Source organism: Pipistrellus hanaki, assembly GCF_964339955.1.
Source record: "Pipistrellus hanaki genome assembly, chromosome: 8".
NCBI classification, from domain to species: domain Eukaryota; kingdom Metazoa; phylum Chordata; class Mammalia; order Chiroptera; family Vespertilionidae; genus Pipistrellus; species Pipistrellus hanaki.
Window position 1 is genome coordinate 42,256,371 of NC_140510.1, and position 22,214 is coordinate 42,278,584.

The 22,214-nt window shown below is 36.4% G+C and overlaps 1 protein-coding gene across 2 annotated transcripts in view; it reads left to right on the forward strand.

Annotated features, from left to right (window-relative positions):
* The window catches only part of XIRP2 (xin actin binding repeat containing 2), a 67,124-nt gene that overhangs the window by 21,545 nt on the left and 23,365 nt on the right, over positions 1-22,214 (forward strand). For both annotated transcript variants that reach the window (XM_084892540.1, XM_084892541.1), the window contains exons 2-3: positions 166-329; positions 5,553-5,690. In XM_084892540.1, coding sequence (XP_084748666.1) covers positions 270-329; positions 5,553-5,690 — 198 coding nt within the window. In that variant the 5' untranslated portion in view covers positions 166-269. The remainder of the gene's footprint in view (positions 1-165; positions 330-5,552; positions 5,691-22,214) is intronic.

Below are 22,214 nucleotides of genomic sequence, written 5' to 3' on the forward strand. Positions count from 1 at the left end.
TCCACACGTGAAGAAAAGAGGTAACAGTGAAACATTGAAAATACTGTGAACTGTTGCAGTCTGCTTTATGACCAGATATTTTAAATGCCATTGCTGTTCAGAAGGTTGATGCTATTTTCTTTGCAAACCCTGACATGTATCTGAACGTACTGCATTTCCTTCCAGTAACTATAGGCCCTGATCAGCCTGCACGTGAATTTGCAGAAGACAGCGCTGCCTGGACTGAAGGCCTGTCAGACCTCCAGGAGGTAGTGCCCTTGAAGGAGAGGATGGCGAGGTACCAAGCAGCTGTTTCCAAGGGTGACCACCGCCACAGCTTCTCCGCCAATGTAAGCTGCTCCTGCTGGTTTTGTATCAGGCAATGTGCTTGTTGTCTGCTCTTCACACACCCTCCTTCCAATGCAATATAAGAATACTATTGGACAAAGGGATAAAGTAGAAAAAGCACAGAAATCGTGTGAATCAACTTCAGAGGATCCAAAGTTAAGCGTCAGCTTTGCTACTTGCTAACTGTGTGATTTGGGATACTATCTTAACTCCTTTAAAAGCTTCAGTTTCCATAACTGAAAAATGGGAATAACCATCTACCCAGGGAGGAGTCAAAGAGATAATTTGTGTATAAGCCATAGGCACTGTATAAATGTGTTTTTATTGCCATCATTATCATTTAACCTATAGCTATTCTCCTCAGGAAAGTTGGGAATTAATTTCAAATTTTAATAATGTAGGCCTGCATGCCTCCCTCCTTGATCTTGTGTATAGTTCATTTAAAATCACTGGCAGTATAATTTCTTTTGCATTTCTCATTTCTCTGTATGTACTAAATCCATTAGCTATAGGTTAATCAACATAGAAATGAGGGAATTAGCAATGTAGGCACTCTGCTAAACCAATTATGATTATAGGAAACAGCAGGATTCAGTAAGACCACCAATTTTTACAGGCAAATATAACTTTGAATATAAAATTATATTCAAAAGAATGTGTGTTCCATATTCTGTGGCCTTCAATCCACAGGATTTGATGAGTCGTTTTATGAGTAGCAGCTTTATAGCTTAATGGAGTATAAAAGTATTATTTTATAATTATAATCACCAAATTAGTAAAATTATTCATTTAACCAAAAGAGAAAGAGAGTGAGAATAGCCCAAAAAGGTAGTATTCTAAAACAGCTACTCTTAACATTTCTTTTTTGCAAATTATTTAGAGGCAAGGCTGACTGCCAAACTCATTAACAATGTTGCAATTCTAGATGACATTTAAGTTTTTGCATAGCCATTAAAAATCCATTTTAGATGCAGAATAGATTTTGAATGAATATAAAGAAATGACATAAGTCCTTAGATCACTTCCAAAACAAATATCAATAGTATCACTCTTCCCAAAAGTCTTCTTAGATAGCACCCCCTGCTGGATCATTAAGGAACTTTACTACAAATTAGCATTCTAAATTGGAGAAATGATTTTTGGGGAAATGAGCTGATTTTGAAAATACCTAATTAAAGACTGGCTATTTAGTAAACCATCTTTTTATCATATACCATAAAACCATAAAAACTTCTGTAGGGTACAATATGTATTTATAATGTGCAAAAAAAAGAATATTTAAATTGGGCACATAAGGAAACTAAATTATTACAAGTTAATACAAAGATTTTAAGGTAATTATATTCTGGATATAATTTACATATAAAATATTAAATAATCCTTCTTTTTCCTGCCAATTAAAAAAAAAACTGAGGGAAAGTGATTTATGGAGATCATGTAATTTGTGGGGAAAGCACACTAAATCTCTAGTCTCTTGACTTCAGTACTCTTTCAACTACATTCAACTGCCTCCTCTCATACATGAAAGCAGTTTTGGCCCAACAACTGTCCTATTATTTGGTTTTGCTATAAGTAAATATTTTGAGAGAAAATAAAGAACACATTATCTCAGAGAAATCCTAGTAAATATCTAAAGAAACAAGAAAAAGCATACAACAACAACAAAATTCTGCCTTTTTGGTCAGCTGCATCAAATGTGTGTTCATTTTTTTTTAAGTCATGGAAACTGCTTGTGACTAAATCTTTTGCTACACAAATAATCCAAATATTATATGTGCAAAATCTGGGAGTCACCCATTCATTCCCAAACTGTACCCATTATATTTCAATCACGTTGCGATAGCTGACAATGATCAGTTGCTCCTTGTCCTAGCCTCAGCCAGATGGCATTTGGTTGAACCTGAATGAAAGTCACGCTCTTGAAAAGGCAGCAGACTGCAGCAGCCTCCAGAAGAGAAGCTGGGAGTAACATTTGTCAAGAAACAAATTAAAATGCCAGATTTTGTGTTCTGCAATTTTATTTCCTTTATCCTTTTTAACACAAGAAATCTTTGAGAAACATATTGTAATTCCCAGTTTATGAGAAATAAAACTGAGGTTCAGGAACTCTGGTCCAAGATTTTAAGTGTCAGAACTGGGATTAGAATCACTGTCTGTTCACCGCTGCAATTTATGTTTTTCCTAACTTGCTCTAGAACCAAAGACAGTTCTGGTAAAGGAAACTACTGATTATCCTATATAATAAATGGCTTATATGCAAATCAACCAAAAGGCAGAACAACTGGTCACTATAATGTGCATTGCCCACCAGGGGGCAGACGCTGAATGCAGGAGCTTCACCCTTATGGTTAGTGTACTCCCACAGGGGAAGCATGGCTTAGCCAGAAGCCAGGCTCATACTTAGCAGTGCTAAGGATGTCCCACTGGCGGCTTAGGCCTAAGCTGTCAGTAGGACATCTCCTGATGGCTCCCGGACTGCAAGAAGGCACAGGCTGGGCTGAGGGACCTGCCACTCCCCCACTGGGTGCACAAATTTTGTGCACTGAGCCTCTAGTATAATATATTTACCTAAATTTAGGTAAATAAATCTAGGTAAATTAAATTATTGTTAAACTAACAGTTTTAGGTAGGTTTCGTGTTAGGTATTTAAATTAACTTATTAAAATAACTTTACTATTGGCATATCCATTAGATTCTGAGTCTTATTTCTGACTCCAAGAATAAGAAACCTAGAATAAGGATAAACATGAAAAGGTTCAAAACAAAACAAAATCTAAGTCATGTGGTCATTTACAAGAAAATAAATTAGTTGGGACGGTTAGTACATGGTGATAAATAAGGCAAAATCATGGGAGGGGATCTCAGTCTGAGCCAGCTTAGGCTACTGACTGCCCCGTGAGTAAGTCCTGCCATCTACATATGTAAACCTTCACTTACAATCTGAGCTGAACAAGGAAACCTTATCATCACCACTGAACTATAAGGACCTGCTCCACTTAGGTGGGTAACAGCACCTGTAGTTCAGCAGTACCAGGGATGTTAGGGATTGTGTTTTATTAATAAAAATAATCAACTGTCTGCATTTTGCATGTACAATTTGCTCTATTCCAAAGCACAATGCTAGAGGAAAGGAATGGGTATATCTGTGTTTTAATCTATTTGGTAAATGACAGGCAACCTGTTCAGTATAGTAATTGATGTTTTTGAGAAAATGCACATACTAGGAGAGTATCCATGTATTAATATAATTGCTGCAGTTTACCAGATTAACTTACATATGATTTGGACATTGTTTATACTTGTTGACAAGAGTAAGGTTTTTCTCAACAATAATTACCTTATTTTCTATAATTTAATATTTATATACAGGGTATGGCAAAAGTATGTTTACAGTTATAATACAAATAAATAATGCAATAATTAATACATAACAATATAAGCATAAACTCTGTGTTTCCTCTACTCACAACTGTAAACCTATTTTTGCCCCACCCTGTATCTTCTATAGATGCTCAATTGAGAAAGGTTACTTATGTGAATTAAATGGTAGGGTTAAAAAATAAAAAGATAGTAGCCTTAATTCACCCTTCCCCTTCATCATCTCAAATTTCCAAAGGGATGCCATACTTTCTCAGACTTTACCATGTATCAAATGGCAGTAACTGACCAAGACTTACATTTGACGTTTGTTGCAGAATCTGACAGACTATCTGTTTAGTACATATAAGTGTACAAGCATCCCTTTTTCCACAGAGTGCATATTCTTAATTATTTAACAGTCCACGTACCTGGGGAGCGGTTGGGTTGTGAACTTCATAAAGCAACCATTTGAATATTTGCTAGAATTCAGATCATCTTGAGTATCAATTTAGTATCAATATTTTGGAATAGGGGAAACCTCAAGACAGTAGTTGTGTTTTTTGTATCTGTTTGAGGGAGAAAAGAGAATATTGGGGTAAACACCCAGGAGTCCACAGTCCATGGCATGCAAACCTCAGCTCACCCGCTTCCAGGGCATCCAGTTACTTCCACATCTGAAGGCTTCCAAAGTTATGTCAGGGCTGAGCCAGACCTCAGGAGACCTGCTGTGGTTTGAAGTGTTGCTGAGTCTGCTCCCGGTTTTAAGGAGACCTGGAGGAGGGGGGTTGGCAGGGGGCCTGTTTGCTTTAGAGTTATCTTTCCCATCTGGGCTTGAGTGCCTGCTGGGCTGGGGAGTGTGCTATGTTATCAAAAGCAAAACCCTTGGGTTATAGCACTTCCCACTGGGGCATAGAATCTGACAAGACTCCTCAATGTTTTTCAAGATGTTCCAAATATTGCCTGTTGAAATAGATCCTCTCATCTGTAAAATGCCAGTGACAAGCTAGAATCCTTATAATCTTAGCCCCTACCCCACCCCAACCCCACCTGTGCTCAACACTCGAAGCTGAGTCCTCGGGTGGTATAGCTGCTGTGTTTCTGCCTGTCCTTTAACAAGGTTTAAGACAGACAGACAGCTGTGATTAAGGCAGACCCAGATGAGTTCCAACTCCAGCTCAGCACTCACACCCGAGCTGTGACGATTTACAAGCTGCCTTACTTTTCCAAACCTCAATTTCCTGACTTAAAAATCAAGGTAATAAGTATCCATATTTCAAAGAAAATGGAGAAGTATCAAATGACAAAATATTTGTAAGTCCATAGCAACTCACAGTGTACTATGTAATCAGTAGTTGTTATTATTGCTGACATCAATATTTTTGCCTCAGAGATACTCCGAGGTTATTTTATTTATCCTTGATGATTTAAATACATTTTGGAGTGAGTCAAATGTTTTTAATATTCTTAATGTGTTGCCTATAACATGTCGGATTTTAATGACAATATTATTGGGTTAAAATCGATTCTAGCATTTTAATGTCTTCTTTCTATGTATTATTAGAGAAATACATTCTAATAGTTCCAATCTCCAGACATCAAGATCTGAAAGAAGAATTAACTTAATATTTTTAATATTCTTGTAACCTATATTAGAAAGCAGATATATGCGAAAAATAACATGGAGAGGTTATTTTTACTAAGGGCTTCTGTAAGGGTATACTGGAATAATTACATACATTGATGTCATTTTAAGTATATCACCCATTAATAATTGTCAACTATTTTTTTTTAAAAAAAATAGCTTGAGAATCCTATCCTGAGAAAAATATAAAGCTGACTTTTCCTTTTTTTTTTAATGGTCCTAGATGATGGAGGAAGCAGACATGTGTACAGTGCCTGGTGGTTTGGCCAGAGTGAAGCAACAGTTTGAGAAGGACAAAATCGCTTCTTCCTATAATAGCTTTTCGCAGCACCAGTACCAGCATCAGAACAGATCTGAGCAGGTAATTCTACTGTAGTTCACGGAGAAAGCAAGTAAGGTCGAAATGCTCTCACTTCAGTGCCAGTGTAGGTACTGCCCCTACTAGCCTCACCCCTTTTAGTGGTACATTTCTTTTCATTCCTCATTAACAAAAAATGGTAAAACGTACATGTTTTAGAAAGCCATTTTTAAAGCCTATCAGTGTACCAGTTTACTTCCTTGGTAAATGTTGCCACATTTCTTGGGAACCGTGCTGGAATATTTTTCCTCTCGGCATATAATTTTTCAAACGTAAATGAAAATAAAACAGCTTAGGTTAGTCAGCAGGTAAATTTCTATGTTGAGTACAGTTTTTATGTTGAGCCTCTTCTTCTAGGTCATAATTCCTAGTAAACTATCTGCTTGTTGTTGGCACAAATTAAATCTGAAGCATTATTCAGCTGTTTTATTGCAGTGAGTTTTCTGTTTTCTTTTTAAAAAAATCATCAAAAATTGGCTAGTGGAACTCAGATGTTATGTAAAACTGTATAATGATACCTTATATAAAAGATTTTCCCCACTTCATTCTTCCATTATCATATATCACTAAATATTATCATGGTATATACTGATATTTGAATGTAAGAATCTAAGTAATAAAACTCATTAGGCTGAGCTTGGTATTTTGAAAATTCGAAATTGCCCTATAAACAGCTGCACTTAGGCCCGTGTTTTCCATGAGGAAGAAAGTCACTGGGGTATTTCTGAAATTTTGTAGTAGGAGATAAAAGGGGTTTGAGGGTTTGTTTTTAATCTCTATAATATTTAGAGTTGTCTAAGTTTAAAAAAAAATAAGGCAATTGGTATGTTTGGTGGGGGAGAGTATATCAGATAGAATAATTAAAAATCTGATATGTGAAGGAGTATTTGGTTGTTTTCTTTTTCTTTTTCTTTTCTTTTTCTGGCATTGTCTGAAAACTAAAAAAAAAATGCAATATAGATAGCTTAATACATTTATGTAAGATTTCTTTTAATTTTACCAAAAGGAAACATAATGTAACTAAGAAATTAAGAAAGGATATAGTTGTAATCTAATATATAGCTGTTGCAACATATAAGTGAGTCACTTGTGTGTGTTTACTTGAAATTGGTCAACAAGACAAGATGCAGTTATTATTAATAATTTAAGTAACAAATTCTACACAGAAATGTAGGTAATGCATTTGCAGAGCCTCTGTTTTGCAGGAAGCACTACAGTAGAGTGTAAGGGCTATGGGCCTCGTGGATCCAAGTTCACAGGCCACCTCTGTCAGCAGCTGAGTAGCAGGCTCAGGGTACCTTCACAGGTATATGGCTGGGCATTCGCACAGAGTCCCATTCTTAGAAGGGCCCTGCACTTAGCTTAATGCTCTTCTGCCATCTTCTTGAAGTTCTGAATAGTTCCTTAACAAGGGACCCCACATTTTCATTTTGCACTGGCAATTTTGTGGCCAATACTGGCAATTTTGTGGCCAATACTACAAAAACCAAATTCATAACCCACTTAAGCTTTCTTTTCTGATAAGTTCGATGAGAAACCTGTTGAGTGATTTGTTTATTCATATAGAGTTCTAATATAGTAACAAAGGACTATCTCTGTGAAAGTATTTCATTATCCATGAAACTTGGACTCACTGAGGCCTCTTTAATACTACAAGACAGAAAACCCAACACAGAGTGGCTGAAACCCAGAGCAACCTGATAGATTCACTAAAAGACAGTCTTATGGAAGGGAGGTCTGTTTTAAGCTCCAGTGGTATACCAGAGCAGCTAGCTTATGCCAGCTCTTCAATTATTTAATTTTTAGCTATATTGTTAGCCAGATGGTGTCATGTTAATAACTTGGAATTAGCCATGGTGAAAACATTTATATCAGGAAAAATTGCCAAGTGCAACAAACCAAGGATTTCTTTCTTTCCTTCTTTTTTTTTTAACCCATTTTTATGTAAGAATCTTCATTGATATAAGGGCTCAAAATATGTGCCTCGAATGGTGGCTAAGCACAGAAACTGAAGTCAGATCACTTGAGTCCAAATTCCTGCCCCATCACTATTAGCTGTGTGACAATTGAGTTTCCTCGATTATAATTAAAGTCAAAGTCAAGGTTATAATAGTACTCCCTCAATAGGTTTGTTAAGAGGATGGTTAGTTATATTTATAAAGAGCTTAAAATTGTGCATGGCCCATTTTAATCACAGCATAAGTGTTTATTTATAAAGGTTAAGTATCATCTTTACTGTATTTCTTCTTTTCTACCTCTCAGCCTTGCTTCCTTTAAACTGCCCCCATTCTCACCCAGGTTGTCCCCAGATAGTTGTAAAAGTAGAATTTTGCAGAGAAAGGGTAAGAATCCTTTTTCAGAAGTCCCAGGAAAAGGCCTTACCACATCTAATTGGCTCTTAATGAGACACACAAGCCCTATTAGCACTAATTGCTATAGCCAGGGATGATGGTTGGCTTAGGCCTCTATACCTGTTTCCCTAAATTTTCAGCATATACAGTTATCAATAAGGAATAAGTGAATACTAGGTAAATACAAAGGCAACCGACAAACTGTACATACTTTCACAATAATCTCCTTGCAAATGTAGTTTATTATTAAAAGATGTAGCTGCTATTCTATGAATGTGAAATACTGTGTGTGGGAGTAGGAAAAAAACAATCATGCACTGGAAGTAAAATCTGCATGACTCTGGGCCTGTAGTGACCTCTCAGTTTCATTATCTACATTTAGACATGCTAAGAATACCCAATAATTCCAAGAGGAATGGTTAAACCTAATTCTTAATGCAATGCAATATAAAAAATATATAAAGAGGACATAGGTAAAAACAAACTATTGAAGACAATTTACTGAACTATGTGCTAAAGTCTGTAGGAAAAGAAAGAAAAGAAGTTGCCTGCATTTTAGAAAATGAATAACTTTATAATGCTTATTGGAAATTTGAAATACATGTTCAATTTAATAATAGAGTGAAAAATGTAGAAAAATTCTGTCTTAGATATTAACTTAAACTTTTATAGCTATTAGATGCATTCTAAAAAGCACTTTATCAGCAGAGATTGAGGACAAGATGCTTGCTGGTTGGGATAGACAGTTATTTCTCTTACCCAAGCTGTTGTTGGTCCTAAGGGTATTCCCAGACTTTTCTTTGTTAAAAGTCCTCGAGATTTATCTGTCCACTATGTCTGCATCTGGCCAAAAATTTATATTTTTTTATTTTGTCAATATACAATTAATATTAATTTGGAAATCCAGTTTCATTAGAGTTAAGAGAAAGAACATTTTTGGGGAGTTTCTAATAATACGTAATGTCACCATTAATAATAATTTCATAAAGTATAATAATTAAGTCCAATCTGCTTATTTTTTTTCTAATAAATTTAAGTCAGAAGTTTCAGTATAATTAGCTGATGATTTGGTAACAGTTTGTATGGGAAATTAGCAATGGGGCTAAACAAGTTCATATATATATATAGTTTTTCATTGATTTCAGAAAGGAAGGGAGAGAGAGAGAGAGAGATAGAAACATCAGTGATGGGAAAGATTCATTAATTTCCTGCCTCCTGCACACCCCCCACTGGGGACCAACTTTGCAATCTGGATATGTGCCCTGACCAGGAATGGAACCATGACCTCTTGGTTCCATAGGTCTACCCTCAACCACTAAGTCGCGCCCTCCAGGCACTAAACAAGTTTTGAAAATTAAACTATCATTGAGGTTAAAGATCCCTTCTGTTTTCTGATTGATCAGACTCTTTTATAACTATTGAAAAAGGGTTCTGAAATAGAATTTAAAAAATGTGATACAAGATAGAGAAACACTCGTTTATGCCGGACATTTCAAACTTTGGTTAATAGCCACCATTTTTAACATCACCCATTTGGATTCTGCTTTTCGAAACAGTTATTTCTGATTCCAATGTCTATGAATGAAACCCAACCCTGCTAAGGGATTATAATCATTTTAACTCCTGTTGATATTTAGGCTAGAAATATATCATCGGCATTGTTTCTGGCCTTGCCTTAGGAGTTCTTAGCATTCCATGCCAGCGAAAATATTTGTTATCCTTAATGCTAGAATGGAAAGGACCACTTAAGAGGGATGTTTTTAATCCATGTATTAAAAACAGGCTCAATCTGGAAGAGCATTCTGAATAATTCATCCCCGCATTCTTAAAGGGGTGTCTTAAAATATGCTGGAGCAGATTAGAATAGATGTGTTATTGGCATGAAAAGCCATTGACTTTTTTTTTTTTAAATTCATTTTCACTTGTCCATTCTAGGGTTTCTTTTTTTAAGACATTCTTCCTCTTTTCCTTTTTTTTTCAACAGCTCTCTTGACATATGATTTACATACCATAAATGTCACCCTACAATTCAATGACTAGAATATTTACAGGGTTGCAGTGTCGCCACAATCTAATTGTCTAACATTCCCATTTCCCCCAGACCCATGAGCAGACTGAGATGTCCATTCCTTGTGCCACAGTCTCACACACAGGGTTTGATTCTCATCTTTTCCTATAAATTTCATCTTCGTTTTCTTTCCCCATATTTATGCAGTACTGAGTAGCTCTTTGCTTGTGAATTGTTAAGTCCTAGAACGCTCTTATTTCCTGGAGTTGCTTTTTTTTTATTTTTAAGTCTCTTAAGTAGAGAACAGATGGAGCCCCCAAATCTTTGGAAGTAATCAGTGCAATGCAGAGCTCAGGTAATTGCTTTCATGTGAAAATGGTTGCACCAAATCCATGCCAAGAGTCTGAAGTATTCCTGACCTTCACTCCCTGCTGCCAAGTCTGATGAGGACCAGGGTGAGGTGCAAGACAGTGTTTCTTTGCACATACATCTGTGTTGCAAAAATCCTAATGTCAACATTAGCACTCTGTAAGATTATCTGTATCTGGCACAATCCCTGGAGAATACTGATCATTTTTGACAGCTTGTGACAGATATAATCTGACATCTATGTGTTTTAGACTCTTAAAAGGTGACCCATAATTATTTTCTAGCAAACATATTTTTATCAGCTCAATGTCCACATTGCAAATCATTTCCATGAAAGTGCTTTAAACCAACCTTGAACTTTCTGCCAAATGCATAATTTTTCAAGGTCATAGATTGCTATGAACAGCCCCAACCTGAGCCTAGATCTCTATCAACATGTAAGGTTATGACCACAAGCATCCTTGTGTTGTCCTCCAATTTTAAATAACTATTACCATTTAAAGTAATCTAACTCAAAATGAGGCACTTTGGAGTAATGGTTAAGCCTCCTGGTTCCAGAGTCAGACATCTCAAGTTAAAATCTTTTGAGTTAGCCACCTAGTCTCTTCTGTAAAACGATGATGAAATAACAGGCATATTTTAAGAATAAAAAGAGATGGCCCCTGTAAAACTCTTACTGTAACGCCTGACATATATGAATTGTTCAATAAACAGCAGCTACTAGTATGTTCATCAATAGTATTGCACAATGGCCAAGAGAGCATTATCAAGTGGCAATTATTCTCAAAGTAGAATATGACTCATAAACATTGTATGTATATGTAAAAAGGTAAAGAAGGATAACATCATTCTGTGCCTCACACCTTAGCTTTCTTTGGCCTCTAGAAATAATCATTTCCCAAGAGCTCATTGGGTAATTAAAGGTTGGTTTAATATTAACACACCTGTGTATGCTTTGGGCATGTGTTGCTCTGGAGTAATCAGTAACTTTAGTGCATATTTTAAAAAGTTGTCATAGCGGGTCTTCTTTTGAGGAAAAAATGCTTAACCTCAGCTCTAGGAAATGATCAGATGAGGGGGACCTCTCCGAGAGAGAGGAATAGCCCTAACACGCGCACAGGTTTGCTGCAGCCCTGGATGCCATTATGAATTGAAGTTTGTTTTTTAAGTGGGAGCAAATGAATAACATAGTGTTTGCCTTTGAAGACTGCTTTAGTCACAGTATTGTGACAAGCTGTACCGAGAGGAAAATAATGTAATTAATATATGGATTGAATCAGGCAGGAGAAAAAAAGGCTACTACCCAGCTTGAATAAATGAGGAAAAGAGGAAGAGTTGAGGGAGTATTGATTTTCCCCCCCCATTTCTACAAGGGTTGTGGTTTCTCAGGCTGTTTCAGCTGATGAATGGAAGGGAAGGAAAAGTAATTGTGAGGGATACAATTTACCTCATGGCATTTTCTGGTTTGTGCAGTTGAGACCGTGAAGATAAATATATTCCTACAACTGTCTTAATAAAATATAGCAAATATATTTCAACGTGCAATGTTAATGTGTACACATACCAAGAAATAAGGCCCATATTTGCTGGGGACCTGTTCTTTTCCTTGGGCATAGGCCAGAGTGTCATCCTGAGTTTTCTCCAGACACGGTGGCAGGCACATGAACCTTACTTAGGCTGAGTGAGCAGAGCAGGATCCCTGTGCATGTTTCCGAAAAGACACAAGCCTTGTCCTTGAGAGGCTCAAAGTAAGGCTGATAGGTAGATTGTAGACATAATAGTTTTACTCTGTTAAAAATTAAAACTCTGCCTGACCAGTGTGGCTCAGTGGTTGAGAATCAACCTATGCACTAGGAGGTTGTGGTTTGATTCCTGGTCAAGGTACATGCCTGGGTTACAGGCTCAATCCCTAGTGTGGAGCATGCAGGAACCAGCTGATCATTGATTGTCTTTCAGCATTGATGTTTCTCTTTTCTCTCTCCCCCTCTCCCTTCCTCTATGAAATCAATCTATCCTATGTAATAAAAGAGTAATATGCAAATTAATACATATTACCACCACACCCACAAGCCACGCCCACCAGCCAATCAAGAGTGAGTATGCAAATTAACCCAACAAAGATGGCTGTGGCCACAGACAGATCAGGAGGCTTGGGTTTCCCTGGCAATGGAGGAAGCCAAGATTTCCGCCTGCCCTGGCCTTCCTTGGCCTCCACTCAAGGCTACAAATTTTCAATTATAGAAGATAAATAAATCCCAGATACCAGAGCCTTGGCTTGGGTCTCTGGGGTCATGGCCAACCTGCAAACCACCACAGGCCCCTCGCCCAGGCTGCCCATAGCCCAAGGGAACCCCCATACTGATTTGGGACACCCTTCAGGGCAAACCAGCCAGCCCCCACCCATACACCAGGCCTCTATCCTATCTAGTTCTATCTAATAAAAGAATAATATGCAAATTGACCATCACTCCAACACACAAGATGGCTTCCCTCATGTGGTCAAAGATGACTGCCCCCATGTGGACACAAGATGGTTGCCACGAAATGGCCAGAAAGGGAGGGCAGTTGGGAGGGGCTAGGTCTGCAAGGGAGGGCAGTAGTGGGCAATCAGGCCAGCAGGGGAGGGCAGTTGGGAGGGACCAGGCCTGCAAGGGAGGTCAGTTAGGGGTGATTAAGCCTGCAGGGGATGGCAGTTAGGGGTGACTAGGCCAGCAGAGGAAGAAGTTGGGGCTGATCAGGCCTGCAGGGAAGGGCAGTTGGGATGTACCCAGGCCTTCAGGGGAGAGCAGTTGGAGTGGACCAGGCTGGCAGGGGAGGGAGGGCTTTAGCAGTGACCAGCCCAGCAGGGGAGGGCAATTAGGGGCAAACAGGCTGGCAGGGGAGCAGTTAGGCATCAATCAGGCTGGCAGGGGAGTGGTTAGGAGGTGATCAGACTGACAGGCAGAAGCAGTTAGGAGCAATCAGGAAGGAAGGCAGGCGAGCAGTTGGGAGCCAGCAGTCCTGGATTGTGAGAGAGGGATGTCAGACATCTCTCGAGGGGTCCCAGATTAAAGAGGGTGCAGGCTGGGCTGAGGGATACACACCCCCATGCATGAATTTCATGCACCAGGACTCTAGTATATATATAAAAGTCTAAGCAACTGTTACAACTGGTCAACCAGTTGCTATGACATGCACTAACCACCATGGGGCAGACACTTAATGCAGGAGCTTCCCTCTGGTGGTCAGTGTGCTCCCATAGCCAACCTCCAACTGCTGGCCAACTTCCCACAGTCTGTCCCTCAGACTGGGTGAGATGGCCCCGAACAGTACCTATTGCTGACCAGGCTGAGAGAACCTACCCATGCACAAATTCGTGCACTGGGCCTCTAGTAAAAATATATTATTAAAAAAATAAAAACTCTAACAACAAATCTTTTACCTCTTTTCTTTTCCAAGTCCAGACTGTTAAGTAATTTACCTTCTACAACTCTTTCTCAGTGCCTGTTTTGGTGATGAAAAGAACATAAAATTAACTTTTGCATGCTGGCTCAGAATCAGAAGACCAACTCTTTTCTAAATAAATTAAACAATAAAAGAATGGCCTCTACCAATTAAAGTCTATAATCCAGTTGAGGCCAGAGCTGCACAAACTGGTTTATGCAGAATTCAGTTGATCGGTAATATCTATTAAGCAAAACATCCCAGTTCCTAATTGTGCCATATAGCAGTCCAGCTATACTTTACACTAGAGACTCATGTGGTGTTGTTTTTTCAATTCAGCAAGAATTGGAAATACAAACTCTAGTCCAACTGTGGGTTCCTAGATGCCAATTTAATAAATTGATTCATATTGCCTTCTGCTCTTGCACTCAAACCTATCTCTGTTATGATCACTATTACCCATTGTATTACTGCTTTTCACACCTGTGTCCTGGCCACTGCTGCCTGGCCATTTTGCTCATGACCTCCTACCACTGTTTCTGTCTGTGTCTCAGCTCTTCCTACCCATGTCCACCTTCCTGCAGTTCTATAGGTCAGGGTAGAATCCTGTACCTTCTTTGTACAGAAATCGAATAGTAAAGAATTATATTTTGGGAACACTTTGTTGCTCAAGTTGTCAAATAAATTAACTGCATGTAGTACTGCTTGTACCAATATGAGAAAAACAAAGGCAAAACACAATCTAAACTCCATGACAACTTGTATTTCTCAGGATGAAAGGAAGAGAGGTTTCTCTGCAAGCCCAAAGAAACCACTAATTGTTCCCCAGTGTCCATTAAGGCTTGCATGACTCTGGTCTGTCTAGAAAGGCAACCGCAATCCTTAAAAAGGCCCTACCATGTGCTACTACCCAAGGATCCCCTGGGTATGCAGACAGGAGTGTAGTGGTAGTGGGTTTCAGTGAGGCCTCTGTCTTCTGGTTTCTATATCACTCCAGACCTGAATCAGGACAGCTTTCAGAGTCTCTGACACACCACCTCCTAATGCTCCCGTGACTGGATAGGAATCAGAATCAAAGCACTCTCCCTGGTAGGCTGGGACATGGAATCAGTGGGAGCCCTGATCACCTAAGCCGTCTACGCCCTCCTGGAGGTGGGCCTCAACTCTGGTGATACACGGAGCTCCCCCAGGAAACCCAGGTAACTCTGATTCACTAGTTCTGGCATGTAACCAGAGACCAGGGGATTTTATAGCTCTCCAGGTGATTCTGATTTCAGTAATGAACATGACAATTCCAACCTGAGCCAGGATTTGTTATCCCAGAGATGACCACACCCCTCAGTGGACTCTCCTCTAAAGACTTCATCCCACTGTGGCATTTTAAATTCATTTCTTTTTCACAGAGGACAAATTATAATAATTTGAATACTATAATTCATCATTTGCACAGTGTTCAGAAATATTTGGGGGAGTTTTTGGAGACTTTGATGAAGTCCACTTTAGGCTGGGGTTCAGTTTGTGAGCCTAACATAAACATTTGTACCACTATTCAAAAAATATCAGCAAAGTTTCCCCAAATCACATTTTTGTTCTTGGTGTTATTGGTTGTGTTTTACTATTGGAGGATCAAAAAAAATGTTTTCCTTTTGTCCTCCACTCCTTTCCTTTCTGTCTTTATTTTTTTAGGCCTTTCATAACAACATAAGTTATTATGATAATGAGAAAGTGTAACATCAAGTCTGGGTACAGAAAATAGAGAAAAAAAATTAATAATTTGTGAGAAGTAGGGAGTGTGAAAATGTATGGATGAGAGAATTATATAAAACTAATTTTTCTGTATCAGAATCAAACTCAAATATGTTGATTTCTTCCTATAAAAACAGTGGTGAAAGAGACAATAGCATTTTACACAAAATGCAATTTAAATTACATAAATAAAATGATCATGAGTGCTGTATTTGGCACCTATGCTCATTATAATATCTATTTTTATAATTTTGAGATATGTGATCAAATTTATCTTTTAGTACTTCATAGACCACATTGTTTTAAATAAGTGTTAAAGACCTATCGTTGCTTCAAAGCCTTTTTGAATCTCATCTGCTGTGACCCATCCTTCTAGAACAACTGGGCTCTAGTCATGAGTTCCCAGCAAGTGTGTAGGTGTTCTGTCATTTACAATGCACTGGCATTGGTAAGCTTAGGTGGGACAAAATCCAGTATAGGTCAAAGAGTATGTCCTTAAATGTCATTTCATCTGATTTATTTCTATAAGTCTATAAGAGTTAAATAACTCCATTTTTATTACTTGCTGATGTATATTTTTATGTAAAATATTTAAGCAACTACTTAAAGCAAATAGTTATTCATCCTGTTTTGTAAGAACCTTTTTGCAATTTTGAGACCACTTTAATTTCTGAGATTTATTTTTCTATTTGTTGAATCTTTGTACTTGATGACCGATAATATATTGCTAGAAATGATGTGTCTCTGAACCACCAACTCTTAAAAAAAGAAAGCAAAATGTGCAGTTAGCTGATATAATAGTGAAAATGATATTATGATAAAAGATCCAGTGATATTTTAAGAATGAATATAGAGTAAAAATTTCTACACATGCGCATTAATTTTTGGGTTCCTTAAGGACATTTTGTAACTGTGCAGTTCTTTGTGTATTTAGTTACTTAAGGATAATCACTCTCCTTCTTTCTTTTCCCTACTCTATTTTATTTTTAAAATTAAATTTATTGGAAACATTGCTTATAGAAGTTTCAGGTGTACAATTTTATAATGCATCATCTGTATACTTCATCATGTGCTCAACACCCAAAGTCTATTCTCTTTCCATCACCATATATTTGACCCCTGTGTCCCTCTTCATCCTCCCTGCACCTCATTTCCCCCATGGCAACCATCATACTGTTGTCTGTGTCCATGATTTATATTTCTCACCCAAGCAAACCAATATATTTTTAGAAAATTATCTTTCCTATTTAAATCAGTCAGACCCTGATGCTTTAAACCAGTAGATTGGAAAAAGTTATGAAATGCATAGGCCCCTCTTTGTTTATTTCTCTCTGAATAACCCCTACACACACACACACACACACACACAGTCACACACACACACCAAATCCATTAATACGCTAGTGAGGGGAAATTTTTATATATTGGAACCTGCTTCTTTTTTAGTTTCTGGATTTATTTATAGAATGAAGAATTTATGGTTAAATTAAATGACATAACCACAGAATGTACTTTCGTTCACTTTGTTTTTGGGGTGGGGGAGCGGGGCTTGTTTAGTATGTATACTGATTTACTGGGAAAATAGTTCACACAAAGTAGGTGTGCAATGAATCTTTGTTACATAAGGAAAGCAAACACCAAAATAGCACTTATGAAACTAATAACCTTCTGAACTAGTTACTATTATTATTACTTTTTTTTTCTTTTATTTTGTACAAGAAATGGGCTCTGGTGAGGTCTAAGGCCACATTCAAAGAAAATGAGCAAATGTGATCCTAACCAGGAAGATTAACTCCCAGAGTGTGTGTCTTCATTTTATTTATTGTTGTTTTTTTTTTATTCAGTTGATAATCATTAAGCATCCACCATATGTCAAGTACAAAATGTGTTATGATGAGTATGATATTAATTTGCCCTCAAGGAGCTCACTCTATCAGAGAGACAGCTATACAACAAATAATCACAACTACAATATAGTAGATTCAAGGAGAAAAATATAAATGAAGTTGTTGGAACACAAAAGGTTGTCATAAACTTACTTTAGATAAAGGATTGTCAAAAGAGACAATCAGAGAATGCCTCAGCAAAGAATGAAAATAATTTTCATGAATATAGAATTGCATCATAGGTTAAAGGAACAACATATGTTCCTTTATATTTGTAAATAATATATTTGTGAATATGGCAAGGCATAACTGAGGCATGAAGCTTGAGATGTAGACAAAGGCCAATTAATAGAGAATATTATATGCTTTGTTAAAGAACTATTACTTTTTTCTATCATAATCAAGAACCATTGAAGAAAATTACACAGGGGAATAATATGAATAGATATGTATTTAAGAAAGACTTTTATGGCTGTATAGGATTGATATTAAGGGGTCATGGTTGTACATAAGGATAAATGTTAGGAGACTCCTGAAATAGGATATTAAATCTACGAGGACTTAAATGAGTCAGAAGGTCTAGAGTAAAGAGGTCATGGACTCAAGAGATAATTAAAGATAGAAATTTGCAAGGCTTAAAAATCAATTAAATATTGGTGAGGGAGAATTAATAGTGAAGGATATAAAAATTATGTTTCTCTATTAAGATACATGTTACCTCTTTAGAGTATTTTCAGTCATTTTGCAAGCTTTTTCTATGCAGTTTCACTGCTCCTTGAAAATCTTAAGTTTTATCCTCTTTTATTGTACTTTTATGTTTATTTACATCCTACTGCCTCTTTGGTTTTAAGATGCTTTATGTCTGTATTGGATTGAAATATAGTGTAGCATATATCAACATAAAACTTCTGGAAGACATCCTTTACTGCAAATTGAATGTTTTTATACATCCTGTTTTTTAGTTTGTAAAATAAATATTACTTATATAACTAATATGTTTGATGGCCCTTTGAGAGTGCATCTTCTATATATTTTTGTTATGAATCTTTAGCATTTTTGACACTAGAATATGTCTCTATAAATAACACTTTTTGGAAAGAAGAAGACATTCAGAATTCTAGGGATTAAAGCTGGCACTGCTTATTCAGAAACCTCTTTTTCCAAAGTCAAATATTTCTACTTTTAACTTAAGTATATTTCAAATGATATGTTTTGCTCTTTATGGCTAAATATGACCAAAGAATAATTATTTTGAGTCAAGAAAAATTTAATTGAATAATGATACTTCTCTCATAGATTTATATAATAACCTACATAATTCAGGCATCTATAGATGTAATAAATATTGTCTCAAGAAAATTTCCAGCTAACTGAGCCTTTTTTTTTCTCTTAAATATATGTGTATATACTTTTCTATTTTGAGAAGATATAGAGATAGATAAATAAATGACTAATAAATAATAGATAAGATATATAATTTTGCAGGCCAAAAAGGATTGGCATGAAATATTCAAAGTAATGAAAAGCAAGATCCTACAACCAAGATTACTTTACCCAGCAAAGATATCTAGAATTGGACAAATTAAGAACTTCCCAGATGAGATAAAGCTTAATGAGTTCATTATCACCAAACCACTATTACCAGAAATATTAAAGGGTCTTCTTCTTCAAAAATAAGAATGAGGAAGAGGAAGATAGATAAACAATATTAATAATAAAATGGCAATTAATACGTATTTGTCACCCATCCACATATTCATTGCAACATTATTTACAATAGCCAAGATATGGAAACAATATAAGTGTCCCTATTTGTGTGCATTGAAAATAAGGATGAGGTGTTGTTTTTCATTGTCACTGTAAGTATCCGAATTTAATTTTTTTTATGTAATAGTAATTCTGCCCAGTTCACTCGAATACTGTTTTGAAAATGTATTGTCCTATTTGAAAGGTTCTTTACCTTGTGTATGTGGTTGTTGCCTTAGTGCATATTTTGGATTCTTGGTACAGGTTTCAACGCCCTCTGGTGATGCCAGATACTGTCTGCAGCATCACAGCACTCCCCATATTTTTCCACAGATGCTCTGATTACTTGCAATTCTATCAAGAGGCCTTTTTCTAACTACACTTTGTTAAATGATTGTCATGTTATTGTTATACACATTAGTTTCAGTAACTCCACTTACCAACTATGTAATATTCAAAGATTGTCACTTGAAATACCCCAAAAAAATAAAATGCTAGGATTATGTGGAAACATTTTAGAATCTCAGTTTTTAAACTATTTTTTTGATAAAAATCATAAAATTGTCCTACTCCAAAGAAAATAATGTGACTATTTGTTCATGCGTTCAATCCTACTATCTACCAGGAAGCTAAACATTGGTATTTGAGGATGCATGAGTTCAGTTAAAGGATATTTTCATATTAAAAAATGACTGTGCAATGTGATACATATGTGTACTGAAAGTACAGAAATACAAAAAGAAAAGAAGGCCCAGCTGGTGTGGCTCAGTGGCTGAGCGTCAATCTGTGACCCAGGAGGTCACAGTTCAATTCCTGGTCACAGCACAAGGTCAGGCTGGAGGCTTGATCCCTGTAGGGGGCGTGCAGAAGGCCTCCAATCAATGATTATCTGTCATCACTGATGTTTCTATCTCTCCCTCTCAATTCATTTCTAAAATTAAATTTTTTTTAAAAAAAGAAGATGAAATAGGTAATTCTGTCTAGAAAAGTCAAGAAAGATTTCAAAACAAAAATAATATTTGAGCCAAGACTTTAAAAGTGTATAAGTAATTGTGGAAAAGCCTTAACTTAAGATCAAACCCTAGGGATGTCAAATTTTAGGCTGTAAATTTTTTAAGTAATTTAAAAAGAGAGAGAGAGAGAGAGAGAGAGAGAGAGAGAGAGAGAGAGAGAGAGAGAGAGAGAGAGAGAACTCAGATTAAAATAAAAAGGTGGAATTTGAATATACAAATATCTAAACAAACACAATATATCAATCACAAATTTTTATGCTCATCACTTAAAAAAAGAATTGATTATTCCTTCAAACCTTGAATCCATTGATATTTTTGCTAACATGAAGAGTACGTTTTGGTATTGTTTCTGTCTGTTTGACAAAGAAGAGAATAACATTAATATATCGTAACTCTCTAGTTTTATTAAAAATGAGATTAGTGATGGGTAAAATTGCTTAATTACTGGCATTGAATATAAAATGTTTTTTCCACTCTACTAAACAGTTATCATTAACTATTCTGCCAATCTTTCATCACATATTTTTTTTTCTATTGGCTATACTTTTATGAGTCAAAATAATAGTGAGTAACCATAAAAAATAAAATTAAAAAAATAAAAATAAGTTAAAAAGTATGTCCTTTTCTTTCCTTGCTCATTATACTAGAATGAGTTTGCAATAATTTGGGGAATTTAGGGTGGGGGTAGAAATGTAAAAAGTCTTTTTCTACGATGATAATAACAATGAGAAGTTAGGTAGACAGAATGTGAATTCTTTCCGGTGTGTAGAATTCTCCTTAGAAGAAGTGTATAGATTTTTGTAATGTATTTGGCTAATACATGAGCTGATATCAGATGGGTATGAGCCATGCAAACATCATGCTATTGTTTTGCAATTGTGCCACATTTTCTCCTTTAGGTTCCAAAATTAGAGCACATATATCATCTGTTTTTCTTTATTTTAATGGTTGAATGGGATAAATAAACCAAGTTTAATTATTATTTAGTGACCTACCCAGGAGTAGGACATACATAGTGAAGGAGGGAGTTAGTACTAACCCCCCATTTCTGACTCCTGGTTAGTTTACCTGTGACAAAAATGGCATTCTGTCTCTTGCAGCCTTATCTACATTTGAGTTTAATTTAAGGAAGCAATTTCATGAATTAATTTGTGTGAATTTATATGGTGTTCTGGCCAGAATTCTTTATTATATTTTATTTGATTAATTTTATTTCTTTCTGAGCATTAAGATGTTTCATCCTTTTGCCTAACCCTATACTCTATAGATACCTGAAATTGGGAAGAATGAAAGTCGGATTTAAAATCCAAACAAAACAGTTGCAAAATGATGGAAACAAAATCTTGCAGTATTTTAAGAGAGACTTTATTTAAGTTACATTAACCAGGGGGCAGTAAAATTGATGCATTGAAACAAATATATCAAATTTATGTAGCAATTACAGTTCTATTTAGCAATAGCACATAAGTGCTGAAGTAGAAACTTTTAACTCTAAACTTGTAATGTATATGTGTCACCTCTTACAAGAAAATATATTTAAAGATGATAGGATGGAGTGTTTTTACTCAAGTAAATATATATATAAATATATACTAATAAATAGAGGAATATACAAAAGATATCTATGTCCTAATCTCCAGAATTTGTGAAAATGTTAAATTACCTGACAAAGAATAATTAAGATTTCAGGTGAAATTAGGCTGCTAATCAGTTGGCTTTTTGACAGGGAGATAATCCTGGATTAATCAAGTTATTACAAGGTCCTTAAAGTGGAAAGGGTAGCCGGGAAGTTCAGAGGAGATATTCAGAGAGATGGCAGTATAAGAAACTCTCAGCCTGACAGAATGCCATAAACCAAGGAAAATGGGTGCCCTCTTGAATTGCAAAAGGATTCTCACCTAGAACTACAGAAAGGAATGCATGCCTTCTGACATCTGCCAATACTTGGATCCATTTAGGGCTTCTGACTTATCGGGGCTTCTGAC